At 39.3% G+C, this 10848-nt stretch overlaps 1 protein-coding gene across 2 annotated transcripts in view; it reads left to right on the top strand.

Moving 5' to 3' along the window:
* The window catches only part of mib1 (MIB E3 ubiquitin protein ligase 1), a 201635-nt gene extending 191836 nt beyond the window's left edge, over positions 1-9799 (top strand). For both annotated transcript variants that reach the window (XM_068032142.1, XM_068032140.1), the window contains exons 20-21: positions 1638-1738; positions 5906-9799. In XM_068032142.1, the coding sequence (XP_067888243.1) occupies positions 1638-1738; positions 5906-6046 (242 nt within the window). In that variant the 3' untranslated portion in view covers positions 6047-9799. The remainder of the gene's footprint in view (positions 1-1637; positions 1739-5905) is intronic.
* The last annotated feature ends 1049 nt before the right edge of the window (positions 9800-10848 follow it).

Consider the following 10848-nt stretch of genomic DNA (forward strand, 5'->3'; position numbering starts at 1 on the left):
CCAATCTATCTAGCACAGATGTCTGTCCGTGACAGCATCAGTAGAAGTGAAATTTGCACAGTTCTTGTAGAGTCCCAAGTTCTGCCTTCACATGTAATACACTGTCCAGTGCATCATGTGGCACTACTACTATGCTCAATAGTGTAGATTTAACGCCAGATCTACCAGCTCAAAATTGAGCATCCGTGAGGCACTGCAGGCCGTCAACAGCGGAACTGTATTTCACCACAATCTGTAACCTCATGGCCCAGCATATCCCCCACTTCTCAATTGCTATCAAGGCAAATAACCAAATTGTTTCAAGCGGCAGATGCAAAAAGAGAAGAATGAAGTTAATGAAAGATTTTCCTAAGCCCACGCTGCAGATATGGGAACTTGTTTGGGCCACTAGGAAATAAATGGGAGTAAAAGAATCTTTCGAGCATTGGAAGGAGGCTTTTTAGATCAATCTAATCAGTACCCATTTTGGTCGGAAGACTAGAAAGGCAAATTATTATCTAAATGGAGAGCAACTTCAGAGTGCTTCGGTGCAGATGGATCTGGGTATCCTCGTGCATGAATCGCAGAAAACTAGTTTGCAGGTACAGCAGGTAATAAGGAAGGCAAATGGAATTTTGGCATTTATTGCTAAAGGAATAGAGTATAAAAGTAGGGAAATGTTGCTGCAACTGTACAAGGCATAGGTGAGACCGCACCTGGAGTATTGCATACAGTTTTGGTCCCCTTACTTGAGAAAGGATGTAGTTGCATTGGAGGCAGTTCAGAGGAGGTTCACTAGACTGATTCCAGAGATGGGGGGGCTTGTCTTTATGAAGAGAGATTGAGCAGTTTAGGCCTTTACTCTCTGGAGTTTAGAAGATTTAGAGGTGATTAAGAGGATTGATAAAGTAGGCATAGAGAGGATGTTTCTGCTTGTGGAGCAATTTAGAACGAGAGGTCATAGTTTTAGGATAAGGGGTAGCAGATTTAAAACCGAGATGAGGAGAAATTACTTCTCTCAAAGGGCCGTGAGTCTGTGAAATTCACTACCCCAGAGTGCGGTGGATGCCGGGACATTGGGTAAATTTAAGGAGGAGATAGACAGATTTTTAATTCGAAATGGGTTGAAGGGTTATGGAGGACGGGCAGGAAAGTGGAGTTGAGGCCAAGATGAGATCAGCCATGATTGTATTGAATGGCAGAGCAGGCTTGAGGGGCTGAATTGCCTACTCCTGCTCCTAGTTCTTATGTTCCTATGTAATGGATGAGTTGAACCAGTGTTAAACATTTAGTTGGAAGCAGTAGAAAGGGTTTTCACTTGATTACTGGGAGATGAGTGGAGGTATTGCTGGTCTTTAAAAGCATGACCAGAGACCTTTTTAGCAACACTAAGATGAAAATAAATAGCAGGGTATACTTGAGAGATACCTTTTATAGACATAATTGAATGAAGTCCAGCTTTAACACTATGAACTGTGAGATAACCAGGCGAAGAAATCTCATTTCAATATTTACATTGTTACCAAATTATTTTCTTTATAAATGATACTGAATTTGATCATTACTAGTCATATGTGTCCGTAGGTGCTAAACCATTGAAAAGTCACTTTGAAAATCTTTGAGCAAATGGACTCTTCAGGAGTTTACTTGTATTGCAGGTAGTGGAAACATTACTCCTCTGCAGCGAGACAAGGATAATACCAACGTCAATGCAGACGTGCAGAAGCTCCAGCAACAGTTGCAGGATATCAAGGAACAGGTAAAATGCTGCAGAAATGAAAGTGATTTAGATGCACTTTGTGCTTTGAGAATTCAGGAAAAATCAAACACTTTAAGGAGATGAAAACTAAGAGCTTTGCTGTGAGAGGCTAAAAATGTACTTTTATTCTGCTCCTACTTGTGTATTTTACAAAATTATGTGCAAGGTGGGTTAGAAAATTGTTAGAGGATTCTCACAGACTACCCACTGTTTACTCTGAGTTCAGCTTTGGTCCTCATCTTTTTACAAGTTAGCCTTTGTTATACATTGAGAGTTTTGGAAGAAACAAAGCAGTATTTTCTTTCATTACATAGAATTTAAAGCATAGATATGTGCCATTTGATCAACCAGGTCTAATACTAAAGTCTTATTACAGTATACTGATGACCTGTGGAGTTGTAAGCATTGGCTTATATCCAATTCATGTGGTAGATAACAAATGTTTCCAAGTCTTTTGCTGGTGATAGAAAAGGGCTGTCAATGTTCGTGCTTTTCTGTAAAGAGGGGAAAGTGAAGATTGTGTGTCACTGATCACTTTTCACGACTTAATGACCATAATACAAACGGCATTGGTAATGGCCTGGGACCAGGTTGGTTATCCATTATCCTTGACTAAATAATGGTTTGAGGAGCTGGAAAAAAAATGGAGAAACTAACTTGAATGTTAAAAATTTTAACATTACAAAATTTAGTCACTGTCTTAAAAGCTATATGCCTGTAAAGTCTCAGTTGCAAACTTTAATCTGGAGTCTAACATTGAATTTAATTCCAGAGAAGATCTTGTCAACAAATGGATTTTTATATAGACATGACAAAAAATTTGTATATCCAAAGTTCAGTTCTGAGTAACATTGGGTTGCAGCGAGCTGACCAGATGAAGATTTGCACTTCCAGCTGTTGCAAACACCGTTGTGTTAATGTTGTAGTCATGGGAATGATTGCATTATGTCATGTATTTTATAGTGAGCTGCACAAGTTTGTATGCAGCTCATGAAGAGTTCCTTGTAACTGCTTTCTGCCAAGCATGGGTTGAAACCTGTGCTCACTATTGTAGAATAACCAACTAAGGACTTGTCACATGGATGAGGGGACAATAATTGGGGTTTCTTTGGCTCCAAGGTGACACTTCTAACAATGGAAGATTAAATTCAAGTCAATACTCCTCAGTATACTCAGTAAGTAGTTCATTAACTGAGCCGGGCATACAGCTGTACTCCAGCATACAGCTGTACTGGATGTTTGATCTACCCGGCTTGGCTCACAAAGGGGTGTGGATGAGCGCAGTCCTGTTAACAGGGACTGGATTCTTCCCCGTGAACTCCACATAACCATGAAAGCCAGTGCACTAATGAGTAGTCCCCAGTGTGTACTCTTAGTATGTACTCCAATTCAGGCAAACAAACTTTTACCTGTCTGGATTTCTCTATAACTTAGTTTAGAGATTCTTGACCATGTTGACCAGATATCTGCACAGGTCATACCTAGTTAACCAAAAGAAATAGCCAAGTTTGAGATTGAAGTTTACAGAATTGTAAAATTGAAGCATTTATTGGCCTCATAAGTAGTAAATGACCACCATTATGTAGTTATGTGTTTAAGCGTTTCTCCAGAATATTTCTACTGTAGGCACGTATATTGATATCAAATTTGAAGTAAATATAGTCACCACCCCATTTGTACAGAGATATGCATTTCTGAGAAAATATATGCCGAGAGCAATATGAGAGACCTCTTTAATATGCATCTCTGACATGACTGCTGCATGTCTAGTGTTTCATTATGGGTCTTTAAGCTGCTGTAGTACAAAATAATACTGTGCCTTTTTACTACAGTACTGCCATTAAGTAATTTCTGCCTAATTATTTATGGCAGACTGTTAGGATCAGCTGAGAGGGGGTTTTCCCTCATTTGACCGCAACAGCTTTACATTTTTTGCAAAGGATATACTTGCCAATTCACTGAGTGTTTAACTGTTTACGCGCTGTGATCATAAAAGAACTAATCAGACAGATTTTTTTGAGTTTAACAAAGAAAGAGGTTAGCTCTATTATACTTAAACCTATCTAAGTAAAATAATAGAAGATGCTCCAACTTTCTCCCACACACACATACATTCAAAGTTCACACATGCACACTCATAGATTATAGAGGCAGGGAAAGGTAGATTGTTCAAATTAGAGTCCAGAGAACTCAGAGGTGCACAGTTTGTGGAGGTTGATGACTTGGCTGGCTTCAGGCTGAACTCTGTCGTCTTATGACTTTCCCTCGGTGGTCTCGATGCTGCCAATTTGAAGATGTAGATGGTTGATTTGGCTGTTCTTTTGGAGACAGTAGTGCGGGATTGATTTCCTTCAAGGAGTCTCTGTCTGCAGCAGGGGAATCCCTGGTTGGTCACAGTCAGCAAACATGGTTTGAAGCTTGCAAGGTGGATTGGAGACAGAGGGAGGAAAGAGGGACCCCACTCAGGTCGTCTTTCGTCAGTATCTCAGCTGCTTGTCTCTTACTGCAGAGAAAGCAGAAGCTTAAACACATGAAGCATGGGCCAGTCACATGACCATCACCCAGTGTTTCAAACAGGGTCATTACTAGCATATTCCCCTTGTAACTTCAGTTCATGTCTAGGAAACCCCCTCTCACAGCTGGGGTCCCACTCTTCAAGTAATTGGGTTTAAAGCATTCCCATTATAGCCTCATGAATTCATGTCTGGGAACCCCCTCGTCTCCACCAGTTGAATGCTTCAGGTAATTGCCTTGATGCCATGCCAATGGAAACAGGTTGTGTGGCTCACTCATATTCCCCAGGGCATTGTCATTGATGGGTCTTTGCAGACATGGGCTGAATTTTATCAGCGCGGCGGCGCGCTGTGGAGGCAGTGGCCTTCCGACAATGAAGTGCTGCCACACAGCCCCCACGATTTTCTGTGTGAGGGCTTATTTAAATGGAGGGGGCAGAGCGGCTGCCTCTGATGACTTAGAGGGGGCGGTGCCATTTTTTAAGTGCTTAAAGCCCTTCAGGATATATTTAAAGGTGCCGTTGAGCTTAAAAAAAATAAAATGAATAAACTTTTTATCTAACATTGAATTTCCTCTCTTTCCCCCCCCCCCCCGCAACTGAGTCCTAAACATACAAATTGACCTAACACTCCAAAAATGCACTATGAAATTCTGAATTCTTTCCCCCCCCACCACCACATCTTTGACCCTCAACCCCTTCCCAACATCCCCACCACCAATAGGAATAGTTTTCCCCATTCTCCCCACCCGGCCCTCATAATTTTATTCCTCCACCCTCCCCACCAGTGTCTCACCTTGGAACTCCAACCGAGTTCCGAAAGTGTGCAAGTTGCGGCCAATTGGCCATAAAATCAGCGCGGGACAGCCGGCAGTGGCAGGTAGGTTAATTTGTATTTTAATTTAACTCATTTAAATATTTTAATGAAGGCCCTGCTGAAAAGGGGCGGGGGGGGGGTGCACCAATGCCTTGCTGCTGCTAATATCCGGCGGTGCCTTATCGGTGTCGTGGGTCAAGGCGGGCTGCTCCCGTTAACATTTTACAGGCCTCCCCACCATGACCCACGGCTCTGAGGGGCTGATAAAATTCAGCCCGGTGTCTCCATCTCTGGATTGGAATGTGAAAGGTACAATGCAAATTGGGGTAGTCATCTTTTGCTGCGAGCTCTGTTTTTAAAATTCAATTCCGGTTTCCAACCAGTGGATTAAAAATCATTTGACCGAGGCAGATATTTTCATGGCACAGACATTCTGCTGATTTAGTTACAGATGGGATTAGTTTAGCTTTGAGTATTTTTGATGCAGTTCAGATGCAATGAACAGCAGAAAGTACATTTAAATTTCTGTAGCACTGTAAAATCAAAATAGCAAAGAATGAGGAATGTACCGAGTTCAAACTGAGCAATTTTAACAAGTCCGTATACATGGATGAATACCTCATTCAGCCTTCACAGTTTAAAGTCTTTCACATATGCAATGGAATTCTTGTTACGTATAATAACTTTGGTATAATTCCAATATATACCAATAAATGGGGTGTTGTACGAAACCAAACTGCTGAAGTAATGTTATGTGAAAATGCTGACAATGCTGACAGAGTATTTAATGTTCTGATGTTCAGATAGCCATCAGTGATTGTGGTGTTTCCTGTTTCAGACTATGTGCCCTGTATGTTTGGATCGCTTGAAGAACATGATCTTCCTCTGCGGACATGGGACATGTCAGCTTTGTGGCGATCGAATGAGTGAATGCCCTATCTGCCGCAAAGCCATAGAACGCAGGATTCTCCTGTATTAAACAGAGTATTGTCTGAATGCAAAATGGAGCACTACAACAACCACACCTGTATCATATTAGCAAATAAATTATTTTGGGTAGTTTTTTTCTGTTTGGGTTATGACAATTGGATCATAAATTCCAGGGTCTTTTCAATGTTATGTTATAACATGGAAGATCTTAAAGTTATATGCATAGTTCTTTATCAGCAGTCATCAAAAAGCTTTATTGGTAGATCTGTTTGGGGAGATTCTACCAGCTCAGAGCTTAGCTCCTGATGCACCTGATTGCATTCCTATGGCAAATAAAAGGGTAGGCTTAAACAGGAAAGCAACAAATAAAGGTCTTTTTCTTAGTGCATCAAATGGTAGCTAACCCTTTAAACTTCCTTGACAGCTTCAAAAATTATGCATCACTTCCTGATGTTTTATTTCAGTTTTCAAATGCATTTCTGTGCAGTCTTGCATTCTTTTTCTGCAGTTACTGAGCTCCACATATGCATTTTAAATGAACAGTTTAGAACTCATCAGCTAAGACTAATTTTCTGAAGTTAATTACTTACACACAGCTAACAGTTTCTCCTCTGTAAAATTCAACAGCCCAGGTGAAAAGCATATGAAGTTAAATTGGCTTTACAATTTAGAATTCACCAATTCAGTTAATCTTTGCATTACCTTATCTTGCATACAGGTGTTCAAAGTGTGTTGTTTAAATCTGAATAATACCTCAGCAAATTAATTGGCTGCTGCCCTGTATCGTATGGGGAGTTTTAAACAGTTAAAATGGACTTTGTATATGCTATTGAGTTTTAATACTGCAGTATTCTCATCAGTTTTACTACATAAAACTGGCATCCATTATAAAAATGTCTTTATATTGTGATTCTGCAGCATTTTGTAGAGTCTGACCTCCAAAGGAACATGATCAGCTACATTAGAATACCTAGCTTTAGTAGCCCCTTGGTGTGGGTTGGTAAGTTGGCATTTATTCAGACTTAGGACAGGTGTTAAAGCAATGGTGCTTTGGACTGAGTTTAAAATCAGTAAAGACAATAAGAGGACATGCAACAGTGTGCGGTACTTACGTAAGAAATAGATCTGAGGTTTATCGTAATTGCAAATTGAACGGTGTTTGAAAACTTTGCTAGCCAGAGTTTAAGATGTTTGGGGGGTTTGGACTGACAGGAAATAGTTTGAAATCCATAAGCCAATGGGAATATTAAATTATACTGTTACTATCTGGAGGCAATAATCACATTTTTGCATGTTCAGATGCATTAAATTATGCTAATTTACATTCTAATCGTGCATACTTTGATCATAGAGCCATTTTGATGTTTGCCTTATTTACTGGCTTTAGGCACATGCAGGTGTGCAAGGACAGATTTTCCTTTCTCCTCCCTGATTAAGTGCCGAGCCTGTGTTCAACAGCACTTCTATGTAGCTTGATTAAAATCAGGAGCTCAGTGTAGAATTTTCATTAGAAGTCCAAATTCCAGCAATCCAGTGTAATGCATTCGTACATCAACACATTTGCACCACTGGGCTGGTGAAGCAGTGATGAATTTTAATTACACACCATCTTATCTGTGTAGTCAATTCACTGTGGCTCTGTGACTTTTTAAGGAAGAATTTTTTAAACATGTAGGAATATATTTATGAAATTAAGTTGGGGATGGATAACTGATGTTCACACTTCCTTGTTGGCTTGTTTTGGATGTGGTTTCCTAATGCCATTTGTAGATTTTGGCTCCAAAGCAATTGGATGTTTATCTTTCTATAATGCATTGTGGTACCAACCCCTCATTGTCTTATATGCATTGCCACAAAAAGCTGCCATTAGTTTCATACATCTTGGTTATCACATCTTCTCTGCTGAAATAGAATATTGTATCTTGGAGGTCCAACACAAGCTTCTAGGCTCCATTTACATGGAACAGAACTATTTTGAAGTTGCGGGTTCTATTTGAATCAAAATGGCAACTGACAGATAACAATGCACAGTTGAGGAAAGCTATCAGGAAAAGGTTTTGAAACAGAATTAAAAGCTATTTACACTTAAATAAAATGGCATTTTATATATAAAATTGCGAAATAATTTCTATCTTGAATTCTCTGGAATGTTTTGCTTGGGCAGATCATGACACAGGGCTCACACTGCTAGGTTTATTTTCCTGAATTTATGTTGAAGTCAAAAGCCTCTTCCAACCACCATAATAATCCTAAACGGTCACTGAATGCCTCGCACCAGATTGCACAGCTTTATCAATGTTGTGATTTCTGAAATGCAAGATGAAGCTTTGTCCATTTTACTACAGCAAGTCTGGATATGTCTTTTTCTGGTGTCTTGTTAATGTTTAAATTTTTTTACCACTTTGTGGTACCTGAGAATTTTGCAACTTGCATGATACTGATTTTTCTCAAGTTTTAATTTAATAGCTATTTTATTTTTTGGATTATACTTTAATGCAATCTCTTAACTGTTTTACAGTAGTACAAAAAAGTTCAATAATTTAACTCGTTAGGAGTTAGTTTTATTGTCCTAATATTTTTCATTTAAAATATCAATTGGAAAGTAAGTTAGTTGTTACCAGAGGATTTGTACAGTAATATTTCTTGTCAAATTGCATTTCATAATTAAAATTAATGACTTCAGATGCCAGTTCTAAACTCTTTCTCTGCTTGGTAGCCTGAAGTCGAGGACGCCTCACAACTTTCCAATAATCTCTGATAGTCATGAATGCCTCTTGCTAGCTGATTACAGTTCTGCATTTGTTGTCATTGAAAGATTGGCAACATTCCAACTATTATCCACACTATTTGGATGTGTTCCTTTGAATGCTGCAATGGGAAAATAGCCCATCATCCACAGCTCTATTGAGCCTAAAGGTCTGACTGCAGTAAGGAAGAGGACAGAATAAAGAGGATATTTGTTTTTTTTCTGTGGCTCTTATACTTACAATAGGATTCTACCAAATGATTGGTTCAAATTGAGATGAATTACATTTTGTAAACTGTAAGTTTTTTTTTATTTGGCTTTGTTTTGTGCAGCTTTTGCTGTATTCGATGTAACTGAGTTTGCTTTGCCTCTTGTGTAGGTGATTCATCAACAGTGAAACTGGCTGTAGAACAAGATTAGCTGCCTTGTATTTATCTTATTTATTTAGTACTTCGCTTTAATAGCCAATGACTTTTTTCTGTTGGGTGCTTATTCTCCAACAATAAGTTTCTTGCACTAATATTAACTTGTGTTACTTTACTGTAATGATAGAATAAATCTGTGTGTAAAGTTGGTAGGTCATTCTGAACTTACTGGCTATTCATCATAGTGACGTATTAGTAAGTAGGGTTGCTTATAATTCTATAATTAAGTTTTTGTAATGTTCATGCTTATTGAATTGAAAGTTCTCTTGTTTTATCAAATCACTTCATATTTTGTAATTTGAATGCTGGTTGCTAATGGATAAGTGGACATTTCAAACTGAATTTCTCTTCCCTCCCCCACTCCCCCACCCCCACCCTTTGAGATAAATGTTTTTTTGCCTTTGTCTTTTGTTTTAAATGGAAAATTGTCCCCTTTTAACTATTAGTACGCCTTATGTTTCTGGAGAGCAAAATCTGAGAACTTGCCCATTAAAGGGGATGATTGCTGACCAGATTGTCTGCTCATCTTTTTGTTCTGCTGTATAGTGTCTGAATGCAGCAGTATTGTGCTTTGTCAATGAAAATTGCACAACCAAGTCAAAGCTTTAGAAATAAACACTCGTTTACATTCCTTGGTTAAATTGCCTGAAATGATTTAAAATCTAAGCAAACAAGACAAACCTTTCAAAACTAAACACAGGCATGACCAACATTACTCCATCATCAGCACAGAATCTGTAAGTAGTCATGATCAGCTAAACCTACAGGAAGAATATGAAGAGTGTTGAAGAGCATGATGTTGAGGGCGAGTGATGCTTCTCTTCACAGGGGATGTACTTGTGTATTAGATGAATAAAAGGATGTAAATATCAGAATAGGATTTTTAAAAACTTCATGCAATGCAAGATGTTTCAATTTTATGATTACAATTGTTCCCCCTGTGTCGGATTCCTCTGCATTTATGAACACAGGATTAAATCACCATTTAAAATAAAACAAATGTGAATGCCCTTTAAGGCTCCGATTATGGCAGATTGTGTTCAGAGATTACAGCATGTCCAAAAAGGAAAAACATTAGACTTTTTTTCTATAATACAGCCAATATAGTCTGTATTTTCTTTAATGACCAACTTTTGAACTGGAAAATTTCATTGCCTTTTTCCAATTTCCACCCTTCTCACCGTCAAATGTTCCATCTCCGATTCATCCCTTCCTTGACTTCTCTGTCATAATTTCTGGGGATAGGCTACGAATTAATATAATAAGCCCATGGACTCCCACAGCTACCTGGACTGCACTTACTCACACCCCACTTCCTGCAAGGACGTGGTTCCATTCTCCCAGTTTCGCCAGCTCTGTTGCATCTGTTTGAATGACACAATCTTCCATACTAGCGCTTCTGATTTGTCTTCCTTTTTCCTTAGCCAAAGATTCCCCAGCCCCACCATGGTTGACGGGGTCCTCAGCCAAGTCCAGTCTATTTCACGCACTTGTGCTTTGACCCCTTCCCAGAACCACGATGGGGTTCCCCTTGTCCTCACCTTCTACCTCACCAGCCTCTGTATTCAACGGATCATCATCCTCATTTCCGCCACATCCAGCGTGATGCCACCACCAAAAACATCTTCCCCTCCCCTCCCGTTTTAGCACTCCGAAGGAAATGTTCCCTCCACAACACTC

Source organism: Heterodontus francisci, chromosome 5, assembly GCF_036365525.1.
Source record: "Heterodontus francisci isolate sHetFra1 chromosome 5, sHetFra1.hap1, whole genome shotgun sequence".
In the NCBI taxonomy this organism is placed as follows: domain Eukaryota; kingdom Metazoa; phylum Chordata; class Chondrichthyes; order Heterodontiformes; family Heterodontidae; genus Heterodontus; species Heterodontus francisci.